The 18891-nt window shown below is 37.7% G+C and overlaps 1 protein-coding gene across 2 annotated transcripts; it reads right to left on the bottom strand.

Moving 5' to 3' along the window:
• Nucleotides 1–703: 703 nt before the first annotated feature.
• On the bottom strand, nucleotides 704–12398 carry LOC149001383 (casein kinase 1-like protein HD16). Of its 2 annotated transcripts, XM_089136444.1 has the most exons (17): nucleotides 12304–12398; nucleotides 11546–12117; nucleotides 11122–11250; nucleotides 10927–11000; nucleotides 10757–10826; nucleotides 10502–10557; nucleotides 9098–9169; nucleotides 8571–8665; nucleotides 8380–8446; nucleotides 8138–8267; nucleotides 7835–8053; nucleotides 7573–7703; nucleotides 5547–5721; nucleotides 5324–5414; nucleotides 4118–4275; nucleotides 1601–1789; nucleotides 704–1067 (listed from the first exon to the last, which is right to left on the bottom strand). In XM_089136444.1, the coding sequence occupies exons 2-17, from the start codon at nucleotides 12002–12004 to the stop codon at nucleotides 1008–1010; spliced, it is 2175 nt and encodes a 724-aa protein (XP_088992570.1). In that variant the 5' UTR covers nucleotides 12005–12117; nucleotides 12304–12398; the 3' UTR covers nucleotides 704–1007. The 2 variants fall into 2 exon arrangements, with proteins under 2 accessions (XP_088992570.1, XP_088992569.1); XM_089136443.1 differs by lacking the exon at nucleotides 12304–12398 and having other exon boundaries at nucleotides 11546–12297.
• Nucleotides 12399–18891: the final 6493 nt, after the last annotated feature.

Here is an 18891-nt window from a genome sequence, read left to right as displayed (position 1 = left end):
TAGGGACTCACATTAGGTCCATCCATTTCCTTATAAATGTGTGACATGTGTCTCAAAACTCTTAAATCACATCAAATGGGCAAAATCTATTTATAAATTAACACAATCAACTATTTAATGTATGAATTTCAATCATTTAATGTAATGTCAAGACACATGTCACACATTTACAAGAAAATGGACCTGATAAATTTCCCTCGTCATAGACACAAATGTTATTTTAGGTGATACTTCAAGATGTAATTGTTATCTCAAATGAAAAACAAAAATTAAGAGTCACTAAATATGGGTTTCAAGCTCAAATCAGATGCCATGACTCATGATAACAAACTCAAATGTATAACTGGCACGGATGAGTCTGCGATGAGGCAAGAGTGGCTTTCTTCCTTCCTCTTTTGTTCTTATAAAAAACCAAATAAATATGGGTTTCTCTGAGAAGACTCCCTCATCCTTCTGCGAGAGAGAGTGAGAGAACAGGAAAAGAGAGACAGAACGAGAGGGAAGAGAGAGAAGGAACGAGAGAGTAATGTCTCATTCACACCAGGAAGAGGGGGGAAGGAAGAGAGAGAGAGAGAGAGAGAGAGAGACTAGGGATATGGAATCAGTACATGCTTAAAATACACAAACCTCACTACATGAAACAGTGAGAAGGCTTCGATTGAAAACAAACGATTAAAACGCTGCCCCTATTTACAACACCTAGTGAAATTAATAAGTTACTTCCTATTGCTTCACTGGTCTTTGAAACAGCTTCAGTATTTTCATGGTTTTCTAAAAACCAGATACCTATTTTGGAGTGATAAATTGATAGTTTATAAAATTACATCATGACCACTTACCACCAGCGGCTGTACAAGTAACATTGATTAATATTGAGACAACAAGAAAGAACCATCAAAATCCAGCCCCCCTTTTGATTATTTCCCTGTAGACCATAAAACCCCACAAGAATATCACTGCCATCCAAACTTGGTGAGCTGAAACAATGACTGTCAAGCTTCCCAGGATTAAGATACTGTTCTACCATAGCACACGGATGCCAGATAGAGATTCTTCGACCATTTCTCCTGCAGACAGATATGCCATGAAACATTAAAAGTCAGCAAACCAAATATATCATCATACATTGACGCTGTCACCATTACCCTGAATTCCCAGTCAATAACACAATGGTTGACCAGCTTACATCCACCATGCCCCAAAGTATCCATTTCCTAACTAAAGAACCATGCTTTTGACCACCCAGCCAAGGTGAGGAAGCAGTGAAATTGTGTCAACATACACAATGTAGTTGGCAAGTCAAACAGCTTCAACAAAATCAGAATCCTCAATTTTTAATCTTCAATTCTAATAAATAATGGGAAGGGTCTTCATGCACGGTCGCATAAGAGAGGGCAGGTTACACAGCATCAAGTAAGAGGAAATTGGGGGACGGTGGCTTTCAAATCATTCTGGCTTTCCTAATGTCTCGTCTAATCCATGGTTGGTGCTAAACTGTCCACTGAACATTTTGCCATCAATTATCTATAATAGAATTACAAAATCAAACAAACAGCAAGTCTTTTAACACAGTTTTTAAGGTATCAGACGAGGTCATCACCTTAACATGAGTACTTGGAAACTGCGATGTTCGCAAAGTCTCCTGAGTTTCATCACCTGGTCGCCGCTTGGGGACACTCAAGATGAGAGCCGCTTGATCCCACGTAGCAGCTGTAGATGTAATCCGATAACCAGAGTCCCAACGTCTGTGAATGCCTTCACTCGGATAGAGAAAGTCAAGCTCGACAACCTACAAATGCCAAAATCAGACATTTACAACGCAGCAGGCCTACAAAAGAAGAATAAAGACCTAAACTCTACAAGAAACACATTAAATGACAAGGACTTAATAAGGATAGACAAACATCGTTCAGAATCATTCAACTACTATTAATCTCTTTTGTCCAGAAAAAGCGTTGAACATAAAAAAAGACTTTAGACCCATACTTCCAATCAGAGGACAGTGGAAAGTCGTTTTTTTTCCTTTTTTTTTGGGGTGGGGGGGAGACCTTCCACCTTTTTTTTAATAGTTAAGTACAAAAGAATAGAGGGTGGGCCTCAGTGCAGCGGTGAATGTCACTCTGTTGGGACCAACTGGTCAAGGGTTCAAGTTTTGAAGACAGCCTCTGTGAAAGCAGGGTTGACCTGCCCCAGACCCTGAAGCGGCAGGAGCCTCATGCAGTAGGTAGACCCCAATTTGTATCATAAATAAAAATAATGTCTCCCAATGAATAGCTCTGCAGAGTTGACACAGTATGATAGTAGCAATATAATGACTCATCTGGCAAGCCAATCTGGAAATCCAGACTGAGTTAAACTGGTTCCAAAACAGATCTTTGGACCAAATGCAGTTAACAGATAATATTCCTTGGTACAAATTTGTTGGGTAACGGAGGAGATATTCCTTGCTTATTCTTGCTTTTCTGCTTCCTTGCTAGTTCTAGATTCCTAGTTGCATAGGTTTCATCTATCATTCATATATGTAAATCTCATACAAGAGAGAGTTATACCTGCAGTAACATGAGAGGCCAAGATGATGTGATGATGTGACATACTCCTCCCTCCCCAACCCCCCCAAAAAAAATCGGGTTTTCCTTTCCATCTTTTTCTTTCATCAATTGTCATTCTTTCTTTCTAATGTTTCCTTCAGATTTCATCTCCTCCACCCCACCCCCCCAAAAAAAAGCCGCTCTTCCTTCTTTTTCCTGGCTTCTAGCAATGATTATGACCAGTGACAAGATGTCTCAGTGATGCCTTTCATCCCTCTTCCTTTTGTCTGGTTTTTGGGCCAAAGGAACTGGAAGGCCTCCTCTGGGATGACCAAACCTCTGGAATTGCAACCCATTGATTCCTTCCCAATCATGATAATCAAATTTAAATTCTGGGCTTATCTCCTCTTACCATCACTGGACTTGTTGCAGATTCTGTGTTCTATATTTGAATTTTGACATCTGATTTGGATGAACTTCAGTCAAAATCAAAATGCAAAGGAATTAGCTTTCTTCCCCCAGAAACTGAAAACCAAATTGAGTCCAACAGATAGGTTCAAACACCAGACCTATCATGGATTTACTCCCTTGCTGGTACAGTCAGGAAGTTGAAACAAACTCTCCTTCTCTCCCCAACCCCCTCCCCCCAAAAAAAAAAAAATTATAACTCTATGTCTCATAAGCCCACACAATCTTCCAAAAAAATGTCATTCCTTACCTAAGCTTGGAATCTTGTTGATTGAGTCAGACATAACTGATCCAAACCAGGGTCTCTAACTCCTGGATGGCATCAGAACTGCAAGAGCAATTTATTGTGTCAAAGAGGGAAGAGAATTAAGCATGCTACTAAGGCTGGAAATGCAACCCCTGGGTATGTCTCTGCATGATGGTTGCTGGAGAAGCAACCGTATTACTAATTGGGTGCTACCATGTCGCCTGAGACTTCATTGTTGACTTCAAGTCTCCAAGGAAGAAGAAGAAGAAAAAGAATAGAATGAAAAATTAGGGTTTGACTTTGCTAGTTATGTTTTTTTTTTTTTTTCCTTTTCTTTTCTTCCTCAGTGCTCGCTTTTCAGCTTCACTACTATTCTAGTTGGCTCTTGTTGAGCCTATATACGCGCTTTGTTTTGGCTGGGCTTTGCCCCTGTCCCCTTGTATCCCCCCTCCTTTGGTTATGAATTTGTTTATTCATTCAGGGAAAAAAAAAAAAAAGGGGGGGGGGGGGGGGGGGCAGACAGTCGAATGGAGCTCAGCAATTTGGCAAGACCATTAATAATTGATATAACAGTAATAGTAATTGTCATGTTAATATTTGACTGATAGAACTAACTGATAGAACTACCATGTCATGAACTCAAGAAGCCACAAGGATTGCTAGGCCTTTTTGGTGAAGAGCCAATACATTTCTAACTTCAACATATATAGAAGCTATACGGACTTAAAATAAAAAATAAAAAATAAAAAAAGCACCCGCAAAAGCAAGATGATTTACTGACATCACATCAAGACAACATTTTCAAAACAGATTAAGAAAATAAACATAACTCAAGAGTACAGAGTTCATTACAGTACAAGAACTGAAACTCAACCTGATCACTGAAACCAGCATTTCGAGACATGACGACACCCCATCGGCTTCCAGCAGTTGCCATCGAGGTTACATGGAATCCTTCTCTCCACTTTTTGTTTATCCACTTGAATGGAAAGGAGTCACTAACTTTATAAGACTGCTGAGAGTATTGGGTCCCTACAGAAAATCAACCCCAAAATTTCAGAATTCAACAATGAAGATGGGAGAATGAAAATTTTGAATTAATAAAAGTGTCTCCATGTTTGATTCCCAACTCTTTAAGAAACTTCACCATCAGGGATTAAACTCAGATCTATAAAGTTAGACTTGACAGAAGGAAGATGACTCGTAGCTCTAGAGGCGAAAACATCTTATGTCATCTTCAACCCTACATTCCTAACGAATACACTGGTTCTTCCCATATGTCCGAATTCCTTAAACATGAATATCTGTTCTCATCAATATCACTCAATTTCACAACAAAGACCACGGATGGCTAATAGAACAGTGGAAAAGAGCATGTTGGCTGATTTTTGTTGACATACAGAATACTCTGTTATTGTTAGCAGATGACGCATGGAATTACTCAAGCATAGTTGAAAGGAGAGATGAGTACATTCTAACCTGAAAGCACTTTCTAAATGATAGAAAAGCTACAATAGCTTCACCAATGCTCAGCAGAGAAAGTTCTTAACCAAATATTTGTAGATTTTACTTCTCTTATTTTATTTATTTATTCATTTATTTTCATTCTATTTTTTTTATGGGGGGATCCCTACAAATCAGAAAATGCATATAACATTTGCACCTTTATACTAAAGTCTTATATTCCTTTGGATAAACCAGATCACCAAGACCACATGACACTTTGGCATGACATAAGCATCCTTTCAGTGTCACTGACCAGCTTTGTACTCTCTAGTCAAAATGTATTACTCCACCCACTGTTTATTCACCCTTGTGTGTATGTGGTTTTCTATCTAATTCCTTTGAATAGCACTTAAATTTTAGAAAAGTCTCCATCCACAACTAGAAAACATGTCCACTAATGGTACAAAACAAATGTACCTGAACCAATTTTATCTAGTGAAAAGTAATATATGTAGGTGCATCATGGGTCATCCATCACGTAATGGGTTAAGATTCACCAAAGAATTTTACCCCAACACCCACTTCCCCCTAAAAGAAGAACAAGAACGAGGAAGTTTAATGTGAAGACAGAAACCTTTGGACATCACAACCAGAGAACTTCCATTGTTGGCACCAGCAATAGAACTAATGTAGTAATTCTTCTCCCATTGCTCCATAATCCATTCCTGTGATTAGTTTCAGAATGTCCAGTACAAAGATTAGGATGCAGTTAACTTTTCAAAACAATAATAGCCAAATTTAAGAATAGTTCCATACGCAACCCCCAGAGGAAGACAAAAGGGAAAGAGAAAACATACCTTGTGTAGGAAGTATGATGACAGCTCATAAACTTGGGATGAAAAACCAGTGCCAGCATCCATGATAAGTGCCCAAAGATTGGAACAAGAAGCCACACAACTTATAAGCAGGCCATCTTCATTTCCTCTTTCCACATGTTGTTTCAATCGTGTATCAGCCACATTATAATGGTATCTAATTGGAAAATAAAAACAAATTAAAAAAATAATAATAAATAAACCCATTATGTAATAGCCAAGAGTCATGATGATGAGGGTAAAGAAAGGGAGTATTAATTTACCAGAGACGATGAGAAGAATGTGGAAAAACAAAAGGCATAAAAACAATGAAGATATATATAAACATGGCAGCACAGAGGCAAGGTGGGAAAGTTATATATAGAATAGATAAATAAGGAGTGAAGATGGTGATGTACTGATAAGGGGTGGGGACATGAAGGGGAGATGGAAATACTAACTCTACAGCCTATTAACTTAAACTGTCTGAGGAAGGCTGCATTATCCATCACAGGCATCACATATTGTAGATACGCACAAAAAATAAAGGTGCCTGAAGCAAAAGAAACTCTAACAAGAATCAAAGTATGTGAGGCACCAGGTCCAGGAAAGTCCCAATAGAAGTGTGGGAGAGTTTAGGCACCTATAGTTTTTCTTGGCTACCCAAGCTGGTGGCAGATTGTTCAGGAAAAGAGGAAGTGTGGAGGAAATCAAGAGTTGCAGAGAACAGAAGAACACATAAGAAGAATACAAGAAAAGGAAGGGGGGGGGAATAGAAGAGTGCACCACAAACAAAGCCACACTAGCTCTTAACCAAAAATTAAAATATTTTCAAATTGTCTGCAATGGTGAGAGACTAAAAGACTCCTAAAAAAAAGAACACTCTAGCTAAGAAACTAATTCAAGATCAATTGGAAAGAAAAAGTCATGAATCATTTCAACAAGTGAAATGAGTTCCCAAAATCCTACTCGACCCAAGAGTCAAAGATTCTTCAATCCCTACTTAGACCTTGTGCGTCAATTTGATCACCTTCCATTACCACATCCGATCCACTTTTGACGATTGTATCATGCTTGACATCTTTTTCATAGAAACACCTATACTATCGCCAAACTTCTAAAGACCTGACACTAGATCATAAAGTTGTATTTGTAATTTACAAATCCCATCATCAACACAACAAGAAGCAGCCTTGTCCCAACTACATGGGGTAGGCTACATGGATTCTTGCCTTACAAAACCCATCATCAAAAGGAGCAAATCACATCAATCTATCTCGATAATATAGTGGGTCAGCCAATCAGCTTTATTTGAGGTCATGCTAGATACAAGACCTAAGCCATGAATACCCTTTCTCACCACTTCTCTTAAGGTTATCTTAGGTCTGCCCCTAGCTCTTCTAATTCCTTCAATCTGGATTATATCACTTCTCCGTACAGGGCGTTTATAGGCCCCCATTGAATGTGGTCATGCCACCTCAAACGACTTTCTCATAGCTCATCACTTATCGGAGCTACTCCTAGACCACCTCTAATATGATCATTCCTTATCTTATCCTTCTTAGTTTTGCAACTCATCCATCTAGCCTCCTCATTACTGCTACATTGAGTTTATGCATATGATTATTTTTAACAATCCAACACTCTGCACCATACATCATAGCTGGTCATACAACGATCCTATAGAATTTTCCTATAGTTTTAAAGGAATACGTCGATCACACAAGACCCGAACACACCTCTCCATTTCATCCATCCTTCCTATTTTAATTCTTTGGAAAAATCATCCTCTATATCACATTTTTCATTTATGATTGAACCAAGGTTATATAAAACAATCACTCTGAGGAATCATAAAATTCTACCCATAACTCAAACTAGAACCGGTTCATCTCCATATGGATGCCTAACCGGTTTGGACCCATCCAAGGTGGTGTCTCTGCATCATATATCATTGATGGACATTCAAAACAGCATCTACCAAAATATGGAATAATTTTGCCCCTGAAATGACACAAAGTAAACGTACCTCTGTTTCATCGGCAACCTGGCATTGTAAACAGAAATCCACTGAGTAGCAGGAACTCCTAAACGAACCTTTTTCTTTGGTACTACATCATCATCTTCATCAATTGTCAACCGAATCCGTTTCTGACCAACCTGATATATAAGCTAGCAATATTTAGATCAGTAAAATAAAGTTTTAAAACACTAATTTTCATCCAAAATTAGAAATATAGAAAAGTGTTCTTTTAAGTTATACCCAGATATCTGATATCTCCATTTATTACCTTCTGAGCGCCATCAGTATTAATTGGCCTTACAGCAGGATTCGGTCCAATCAAACCATCAAACAAAGATATTAGCTTGGAATAATTGGGCTCCTCATCAAATTTCAAGTTCACCACAGCCTCAAGAAAATGCTTAAAAGGAGGAGGGCAGAAGCAACACAATGTCTCAGGTGATGTTGCCATCTTTTTCTTACAAACTAGGAATGATTTATTATCACCCTGAAAAGATAAAAGTCATAAATTTAGCAATAAAATGTTCACACACTATCAACTAGGCATAAGCCATCTGGAAACATAAAGTACCTGATAACCCTGCCACGGCAACCTGCCCCGGTGAAGAAAGATAAGTGTGTATGCAAGAGATTCAAGATCATCCCTTCTACTTGCAGTTCTTCCCAAGTGAGCATGTACACTAGCATAACGAACAGTTCCCCTGCAACATTTAGATGATCGGGTAAAGGGCTAGAAGCAGTAACACATTTGAAACATAACTTTTTGCATGACCACATAAACACCAAAGGACCTCAATTTGAACAACAATTGACCTGAATACATCAGGACGTTGATCGTACTCCACATGTTGGCCACTGGTGCTATCTCTCCATTTGGTTGCTGCAAATCATATGAAAATAATGAACTACAGCAAGAAATGAAAGTATAAAAGAGAATTAATGAAGTCCGTTAGAAATGACAATGCCTCCTGGTACCACAGAACAACATGTCTGCACTTCCTCACCTAATCCAAGATCAACAAGAAACAACTTCTTTTCCTGGGATGTAGCCGGCTGACCAAGTAGGAAGTTCTCAGGCTTTACATCTCCATGGACATAACTAATGTCAGAGAGGGGAATCGTGTCAAAAAATGACAAAAGAATCTGTATAAACAAACACATTTCCAAAACCACATGGATGGTGCTCCATATTGAACACTTGATGGATTTAAGGATATCATTCAGACCACCCAACACAAGTTGTTATAGGAGTAGAACAATTAAATCAATCATATAAAGAGTATGAGGCCATTCCGCAGAAATACTGAGCATTTGTAAGCTGGTAAAAAATTCACTGCCGGTTCATCCAATCCATACTGATATGAATCAGGATACTCAGAAAGCCACGATTGAAACAATTACTATAGATTACTTAAAATATTAAGCATTTGTTAGCTGGTAAGAAATTCACTGCCGGTTCATCCAATTCATATGGATATGGATAGGGATACCCAGAAAGCCACGATTGAAACAATCATTATAGATTACTTACCCCTTTAAGTGCATCTTTTCTAGAATTGATAAGGACTCCACCGCAATACAAGCTACCATTTCTGATGACATCCTGCTCATTATTTAGAAACATATATATTAAGGGGGTGGACGTCAAAGAACCAGCATCTCATAAAGAACATTATTAGCATTTGTTATTACAGTTTCAGTTATTAAGGAAGAATGTTATAGATAAAGTACATAGCACAAAAAATGGTGCAATAAAATCTTTCAGTCTCCCTATGTATAAAGCTCAGAGGAGAAGGATCATAACAGAAAGAATGTGAAATCTTTTCTTTTCATTCACATTGGTTAGTCACTAAAATAAACAATATGACCACTAAATTGCTTTGCATGAATCAACCTCAATAAAGGATCTTCAGCATTATGATTACACAATGAAATCTCATGCAAAAACACTGCAGCTCACAACCACAAAAGTTGTCAATGTCAGTTTAAGCTTCATATCATAGAAAACAACCCAAAATACACAGCCATGCAAAAAAAAACCTAGAATCACAAGACCAAATAATGGCCTAAACAATAGCTTTGACCACTTGTCCATAACTCCAATTTTCTTAAAACTAATTTATTTTAACTGTGATCCACCAGGACCAAATACAAGATTCTATTTCAGCCATACTGCCCCAAGTGCATATTACTTTCAATTACTGTACGACCAAAAGTAGTTTTCCAGATAAAGAGGATGTGCACCCATGCAATTGCAGATGCCAAGTATTTTGGGAATCAACAACCAAGTTGTTTTGAATTCTAATACTATTGAGAAATGACGTATTATGACCCTACTCGACTGCCTAAAAAAAATTAGAAGAAGAATGAGATTTCTCTAACCTATTGAGAAACTTACTGTGATTCTAACAAACTTGAATTCAATTCATCAAATTAGATTTAAGATGTTACCCAGCTTTGCTTCCAAATCCCTCGGATTCAAAAAGTGAAGTAAAATGGCAAAACGTCATAAGCATGCTACACAATTGACACAGCATTGACTGATTGACACCAAATATCATTGGCATGGCAATTGACATGAAATATAGTTAAGCAAAAGTAAGGTTACTCCAGTGGGAACAAGTAGGGCACAACTTCCACAAAATTAGCAGGTTTAGATGTTATGCATCATCCCCTACCAATAACTAAGACCACACCCTGAAAAAAATGTCAGCTAAAAGGGAATAATAAGTGATAAAAATGAGAATGCAGACTGCTTTAAAGTTATACTAGATTTACTACTTGCAAAAGAAATTGAAAATGAAGTTAACAAAAAAATCCCTCTATTCTCCATGGCATAAATAAGTTGTAACCTGCATCTTAACATGATAACCCACTCAAATAATCAATGATTCAATGCAAGGTGAACTCGTGACTATAGATCAGAAATACTCACGCCTGCCCTGATGAATTCCACGAATCCCATAAGCTTGGCCCTAACATGTCCATAACCTGCAGATATGTATGATTTGTTTCATACACCATTCATATAAAGGCAACCAACCGAGTGTCAAAGAACACAAAGAACATATAAGATAACGTGTAAATAAATTTCATATCAGCAACAGAATAACCAAATCATGGAGAAATAAAATAGAGAGATTGTCCGTCTAACCGACCAAAAGATCGTCCAAGCAAGTATGAATCATACCATTACATAATAATCCCCCTGCCTCCCCTTAAAGTGTACTTTAGGCACTCCATGACTGCCACCAAGAGTGCTGCACCACAAGATATATGCATCAATATTAGGGAGAGTTAAGCAACAACAACAACATCAGAAATAATTATGGCGATGATAATCCAACTCCATAAAAATACCTGTAAACTTGCCACTCATACGGAGGACCATAGTTACATCCTTTGCTGGTTCTATGCTCAAATTTTAGTGCCACCTGATGGCAACACATAAACCAAAGAAAATCAAGTAAACACCATAGCCCTAGAAAGAAAACAACAACAACAACAGAAGAAGGGGGGGAATACTCCTGGCAGTTAGTTTTCCTAATTGAATACCTCCATTGGGCCAGAACCTGATGCTCGCTCATTCCCTCCTGTTACACGACGACCAACAAATACCTGACCAAACCCCCCTTTGCCCAACTTCCTGTCAACCTTATAGACTGGGGATCCTCCCACCTGAACCTGTGGGGCGAATTGTTCACACAATAAAAACAAGGTGAGACATACTGGACTCCAACGAATGTCCCAAGCAACAATAAAAATCTATTAATGGTAGGAAAAGCAGTGGCCTGACAAAAAACTGCATAAAATAAATTCAAGAACCACAAACAGATGGGAAATTATAACTACTACTGGTTAAAACAGACAATTATCAGCATAATAAAACAAACAAAACTCACAAAAACAAAGAGTAACCGGTTTAATTTTAAGATCATTATTCGGAAGAGGGGGGGGGGGGGGGGATGTTCCAGCTTACCCTTTCAGGAAAAGGGGCGGTGCTACCTTCTTCTTCCTGCCCACCAACCTTGTTGGCACTCAAGCCACCGCTATCATCCCCCATCATCTCTTTCTTACGATTGTCCACACAAACCTTGTCCCCTAAATTGGCAATCCGATCGCCGGCTTTAACTTTCCCTTCTACTGGAGCCTCCCCAACCCGATCACGCCCAGAAAGACCGTCCTTCTCCGAAATCACAATCACCGCAGCCTTGGCCCGATTCCTCTCAGCCAACCTTGTTCGGGGCTTCCCTGCTCGAGTCTTAACCCCAATTCGAACGCCTCCCGCCTTCGCAGCCTCTTTAGCAACAGCGGCTCTGGTTCTGATGCAATTACCACCCAGGGGCTCGGATTTCTTGGCAGTTCGACCTCTTGTCTTGCGCCCCTGATCTACGACCGGAGCACGGGCACGACGTACCCCACTACGCAGCTCTGGCATTCTTGGCCCATACAATCCGGAAACCCCTCTTCTCCCAAAACGAACATTATCTTCTTAACCAAATCTCTGAATTCCTCACCATTACTGAACTTCAATCGATTTACCGTGAAAACCTAAATACAGCGTCGTCAAAGGATCCATAGATGAGAAAACGATCAGACGGAAGATCCAAAGAATGTGCTAGCCGTAATTTAACAGATTACCAGCTTCAAATGGTTTTCCCTCACTTTCAGATTAACTTTTTCTAGGGTTCGCAGAAATCAGGAAAGCAAACACAATCAAGTGTCAGAGAAACATACCTGAAGAGTGATGTATAGAGGGATAGAGAGGAATCTGCACGTTTGACAACGCCTTCTACTCTCTTCTTCATTTCTCTTTTCTTTTTCTTTTTTTTTTTTTTCTTTTTTTCCTTTTTTTTTTTTTTTTTCTTTTTTTATTTTATGTTTTTACAATAAGAACTTATAAAAAACTAAAATGCATACAACAAAGCATAATCCTGAGGGAGACGCCTTCTTTCTCAACCCCAATTTTTTTTTCTTTTTCTTTTTTCTTTTTTTTCTTTTTTTTTTTTTTTTAAGAATTAGGTATACATATGGCATCAATAAAGATTTTTACTTTACATGGATAAAATTGTCATCTGATATATGTTTGTTATAGAACCATCAATTTGACTACCTCAGAGTTTTTCTTCTCTTCTTAGTGGAGAGAGGAAAAAATCACAACTTCTTGATTACAAAGTGGTAGTCATGAAGGTGGAGTCATATCTTAATATTCATTTTCAGCTCATTCAATCATGTCAGTTATGTCAATGCAGAGCGGTTCTAGTGGTGAAACCAACACTTCTTAATGAGAAGGTCGTAGGTTCAACTCTTGCTTTGCTGAGACATATTAATATCCCCATCTCCCGACTTAGTAAAGCCATTTTGTTATTTCTATACTATTGCCTACTAATTCTATGGGACTTGGCATCTATTGTGGTTAATCACTATTAGTAAGAGCTACCTCTTAGGGTTACGAGGTTATTCTTGATGTAATATAACTGCGAATTGCATTTCTTAATATAGAGTGAACATCACAATATGTGGCCATTGCAAGTGATAGTACCCAGCCAAAGTGAGCAACACAAGGCACTATGTAACAAGACAAAAAATAGGCTCAACTAAGGACAACTAACCTAAGATGCAAAAGAGGCTCCTCTTGCTTGACTACAAAAAAGACAAGTTGTATCAATGGCAACCCAACAAGTCAAAGTAGGTTTAGTTAGTAAACCCCCATTTAGGATTCTCCAAAAGAACACCTTGTATCTTGGTACTCCCTTCATTTCCTATTAAATAAACAACACAAATTTGTCAAGAGTTTGGGAATGATTGTGGTCGATAATAGAAGCTTGGTGGAAAGTTTGTTGTCAACAGAATGAAAAAAATGGCAAGTATCAAGATTTTGAGATAATAGTATTTGAGAAATAGTTTGAGCAAAGTGAAGCAGTAGGAGTTGAGCTAGTGAGATAGCTCACCGACAAAATTCTCAATGAAATTAAAAACATGGGTTGAAGGATTTATGTGTAGTAGGTTAGGGGGTAAGGATTTGATGGGAATATAAAGCACCCAAGGAACAATCCATAATAATGAGTTTGCCATCACCCATGATTCCAAAGACACTATTTTAGGGTATTGGGTACAAAAACTACGTTGTTCCAAACTTGAAAGCCTTTTTTTTTTTTTTTTTTTTTTGATTTAGGGCCGGAAAAAATTTTGAGAAGTATTTCCCTAAATAATCCTACTCCGAATAGAATCAATCTCCAAGCGTGTTTAAGAATAAGAGCCATATTATGGATAGCAATTTTTTCAAAATTTAAACCACCTGAGATATTGATAAGCATGTTTTATACCAACTGACCAAAGAATAATTATAATCTTTACTTGTATTGGCATTCCAAAACCAAACTTACTGGTAATGGAATTTAGTCTTGTGGCATTAACATGAATGAATAGGTGCAAGCACAAACTTTATGTAAATTCTACTTCTTGCAAAACTAAGGTACTTTGTTTTCCAATAAGCAATCTTAGAAGAAACTCGACCAATTAATAAAAAGTAAAAAAAAAAAAACAAAAAAAAAAAACGCGTACCTTAGATTTAAAATTAAGTAAATAGGTCAAAGGGCACTTACTTGAGGGTCCATAGCTTAAATTATAATGATGTTATACATTTGGTCCTAATAGACTCGGAAACATTAGCACAAAAGTAAACCACACTCTTTCAAAAATTAATCACTTGCCTAAATAAGATAGAGAATAGACCCAAAGCAACATGAGAAGTCCTCAATTCAAATGTAATAGCAAATCTTTTTAGTAAAGATGTAATAGCAATTCCAATGTCCTTGATTCAAGCCTCTAACATGGGTTTAGATATCAAGTGTTATGCCTTTTGCTGCCGCAAATGCTTTTCTACTCAACAATATTTTGTACATTTACCTATGATGATAGCAGGTTTGTGAAGATGTTGTATTGTTCATTTCGAATGAGGTTGGCACTCTTTTAAAATGAGTCAATGTGAGAGATCTGATGTTTATCTGTAATTCACAAGCTATACAGACATCCAGATGGACATGGGAGTCATCTGTAGCCACCCTCACATTTTTATGATTATAGTGTGGACTCAATATTGAAAGCAAGGTCAATTTTCCCCTCTGATGTGCTTTTAACAATAAAATGTAGTAGATTTTATGGCTAACACCCAAGGATTTTTGGATCTCTTTTTATTCTAAAATATTAATTTTTGGACAATGATATTGAATACTCCCATGCCCCTTCTTGTGATGTTCGGTGGTTTATCCCTTATTGCTCTAATGAGTTTTCCACAAAAAAAAATGCATTATTCTCGTTATCCTCTATCTTTCTTTCTTGCCCTACTTCCCTTTCCAAATAGGGGAAGTTTTGATGGAAACTCAGGATTTTACCTAGAGACAAAGTGTTTTTCTTTTTGGAAACTCCTTAATTATGGTATGTATGTCAATTCCTATGTTTCATCTTGGAAGAAGTGTTATAATCATTGTACTTTGTCGGAATGAACCTGAAATAGAATGACACCTCTTTTTCACTTGTTCTGGTGATCATCTTTGGAATTGTGGGCCTCTAGGTTTAACCATGCAACAATCGCATTTATCCCCCATTCTTGGATTTTTGTTTGGATGCCATTTTTTGCTTCTCTAACAATTGGCCTCTTTGTAATTGGTTCATCTCAGTTGTTGTGATCACGTGTTACTATATCAGAGAGAGATGAAAGAAAACTTTTGTTTCAGCAACAACAGATTACACCTCTAATTAATGTTTTGTCAAATCTTTTAGTTTTCTTCTCCGAATGTGTACCTCTGTCTCTCATCAAATTAATCAAATATCGGGTTTCAAATCTCAAATTGTATGACTCAAACAACGATGATCTACACCAACAAATTGATAAAGGTGTTTATTTTAATCAAATTAATATGTTGGCCTATTATTGATTCTCCCTCTCCCTCTTTGTGGATTTCAGGGCTTTAAATTAATCAACTTAGCAAATGATGCTGGACTTTTTATTCAGCATTCTAGGTTACTATTGTTCTAAACTACTTTGTTTGGTATATTAATTTAATATGTGTGTCAACATATTTTTGTTTTTGTTCATTCTTTTTTTTTTTTGGGTGAAATTGTTATTGTTCATTCATTATGTAAATCAATGCACCATCTTATCATCCTATAATCTTCACTTCACCACTATGGACCATGGAAGTTAGTTGAGATAGTTAAATATCTCATTTTGTATTGGTCTCTTAGGTCAGTTAGGCGCTCCACTGCTCCAATTGACTAGGTGTTTTCTTAAAAGAAGTTTAAAGCACCCCTTGTAGAGTCCAACACTTTATGTATTGCTTATAGGGTGAAAAACCCTCCCAACCCTATAAACAAGAAAGAAAAAAAATATACATATGAAACTACTCTTAAATTGAAACCTTAAAATGGGGAAATTATTATTATTATTATTATTTTTTTCTGTTGGGGGGGGTGAATAAGGAAACTTAGTGTTATGCCAATTTTTACCAAGGTATTTGACGAGACGCATTGATGGTCTACCCAATCATAAGCAAACCAAATTGGAGGGCTTGAGCCTGAGAAGTCATCCATGACATGTGTTGAGGCTAACTTCTCAACTTCAAGCCTCAGGAGGCTTGAGGGTTCCAACCTCGGTTTGCCCCCACAAAGGTTGGGGGATAGACCCCAACCTCCACAAATAATCTAATAATTGCCCAAATGGGGGGGGGGGGGGCTCAATCCATGGCCTTAAGAGAGGATAGATGGAGGTAGCTCCATGTCTCGAGGACTAATGCTCTATACCTGTTAGAAGATACGTTGACTTACTCAACATCTGCCTGGAATGATGATCTCATTGAATTGTCGGCAGTATAGACCAAGAGCTGTCATGTCAGCTCCCACTACCATACCAGTGCTGGGGCTAGACCCATCAAATTGGTCATATCCCTACTAATTACGTGTCGATCAAAGAGGAGACTCTCACCAACTGAAGGATCCAGCCACTATGAGGGACCAAGTTCAATTATAAATACCCCCACCTACAGGCGTTGTTGGTAATGCTCATTTACTCCCATGCTACTTGTCAATTTTTACAGCTTGGGTATATAAAAGCCCCAACCTCAAGGAGTTGTTGTTTTTTAATATAACTTACTCTCACTCTTCTCTTATGCTAACAAGTTTTATAACTAGCTTAGTGGGATTGATTATGGTTACGCCACACTAAAGTAAAGATAAAGAATTGCCATGATTCAAATTCTAGTGTGCATCTTATGCGTGAGCCTCACCCTCTCTCTCGCTCTTCTCTCGTTGTTAAACCCACCGAATTAGAAGATCCAACTACTGGTTGATTGACAAGAAATTATACTTTGGTTTGTAATGATCAAATGATGTACTCTTCCCCATTAAAAACAAGGGACCAGAGTTGGAATCACCTTCCATTAAGGAAATTGTATAACAGTACCTCCCACACTTCACCACATAATCAAGTGGGGGAACCCTCGAATGTATAGTTGTAGGAGTGATAAATAGTGTTACATACTACCTTCAAAGTGAGTAGAAACATACTATTTTTATTTTTTGTTTTGTTGTCAAAAGCTGAAAGTTGTATTAACTAAAAGCAAAGAGACTAGGGGACTTGGTCGACAAAAGAGAAGTGTCAATTACATACAATGGTGGAACATTCCACCAAGACATGGTCAAGGAGAACTTTGAAGCTCCTACAGCCAATAAATGCTCAAAATATTACCATCCCTAGAAATAAAGTGAAAATAATCATGTTGAAAATAAGAGGACAACCTCCAAATATCTTTAACTAAACTAATACTTCATCAATCTAAGGAAGAAGAGTGACCCTGCAAAATAAAAATTAGTTCCATACAGTCATAGTTGACTTGAATTGCTGAAACCTCCAATGAAACTCCAACCAAAATACCATCACAAATTACTTCAAGTTCTAAAGCTGCAGCTGAACCTCCCAAGCCAAGTTTACATTAAGCCAAAACAAAAGAACCAACCAAATCCCAAAAAATTCAGCCCCTCCACCCCCCCCCTTCAATGTTTTGGCATCCTAATATCCATAAACAAAAATATGAAAGTAATCCAAGTCCATCACTAGGTCACTAGGTGCTCTCTTGACTAAAAAATCCTTCAAGAATATTATTTCATAAATGATTTTGAATATCTCCAAACAAGAAGGAGAACATAGTCATAGTATGCAAAATTGAAACATCATCCCCTTTAAAAACATTTGCATTTCTAGTGTTCCAAATGCACCATATATCAACCCAAAGAGGTAACAACTTTGAGTTCAACTTCCTTAGGACCACTTGTTTTCTATCTGTTTCTTTTGGTACTCGAAAAGTTGTGAGAGTTGATATCCATATTACGTTAGTAAATTTCAATATCAACACTTTCCCAAATGCCCTCATACATATTATGTCCAATGAGATTTCCCAACACCAATTATTCATAAGAGGAATTTAGAGGATAAAATGAGTGAGATTACTTCCAGGTTTTGGATGTGGTTGTGGGAGTGCAAAAATGAAACATTCATATAATTGACATGCATCACTGTCACATTGATTTGGCTATATAAAAAAGTAGTCAAGTCTTATTGGACCCATATATATAAGCTCCCTTGAGGATTAGCCAAGGGTGCTCGGACACCTTGAATCCTCTCAAAAAAGGGGGGGGGGAAGAAAAAAAACTGAAAGTAAGCAAGGAAGCCCTAATTGATGACATTGCATACTGACCAATGTGCCACTTAGAGAGCTAGAAAAGACAAGGGGCACATGGGTTTTTACATGCATAGTTGTATCTTGGTAAAGATACACACCACATTGCAAATTTTTATCGTTTCCATTTTGAACACTTTACATTTCCATCAATTTCTTCATCAATTGGTGACATTGGTCCAACTAAAAATCTAATAGACATGATTAACCCCAAGTAAACCCTTAATAATCTTGTTTAATCTCACCAACAAAGGAGTCTCCAAAATTCTCATTGTAATGAGCTTTCTATTGGGAGGGACTTGGAGGTGGTTGGGCTAGGAGAGATGAGGTAGGAGAACGTGATAGCACATGATGTTGGTTACGATGCAAGGATGATATAGGAAGTGGAAAGAGCTAAGGAAATGGTGGGAGACTATGAGGAGAGTAAGGGAGGAGTAGAGGGAGAGATCTAAGGTGATAATGGAGCTGATGAGGAGGCTATTGTAGACAAAGATATAGGAAAAGGGAGACCATTATTGTGAACCATCCAATTATAACACTTACTCCAAACAATTATATTACTGAAATCAACAATTCAATGAAAACTAGACCC

The sequence above is a fragment of the Hakea prostrata genome, chromosome 10, assembly GCF_041222555.1.
Source record: "Hakea prostrata isolate BN-2017 chromosome 10, UWA_Hpros_2, whole genome shotgun sequence".
NCBI lineage: Eukaryota > Viridiplantae > Streptophyta > Magnoliopsida > Proteales > Proteaceae > Hakea > Hakea prostrata.
The sequence above is the reverse complement of the archived record's forward strand: the minus strand, read 5'-3'. Positions and strand labels throughout refer to the sequence as shown.

Excerpts from the sequence above, each read along its gene's own strand:
- LOC149001383 (XM_089136444.1), bottom strand. The coding sequence starts at position 12,004 with ATGCCAGAGCTGCGTAGTGGGGTACGTCGTGCCCGTGCTCCGGTCGTA. Across the intron at positions 8,054-8,137 it reads TGCCGTGGCAGGGTTATCAG|GGTGATAATAAATCATTCCT; the intron begins GTACTTTATGTT and ends TTATCTTTTCAG. Across the intron at positions 7,704-7,834 it reads ATACTGATGGCGCTCAGAAG|GTTGGTCAGAAACGGATTCG; the intron begins GTAATAAATGGA and ends CTTATATATCAG.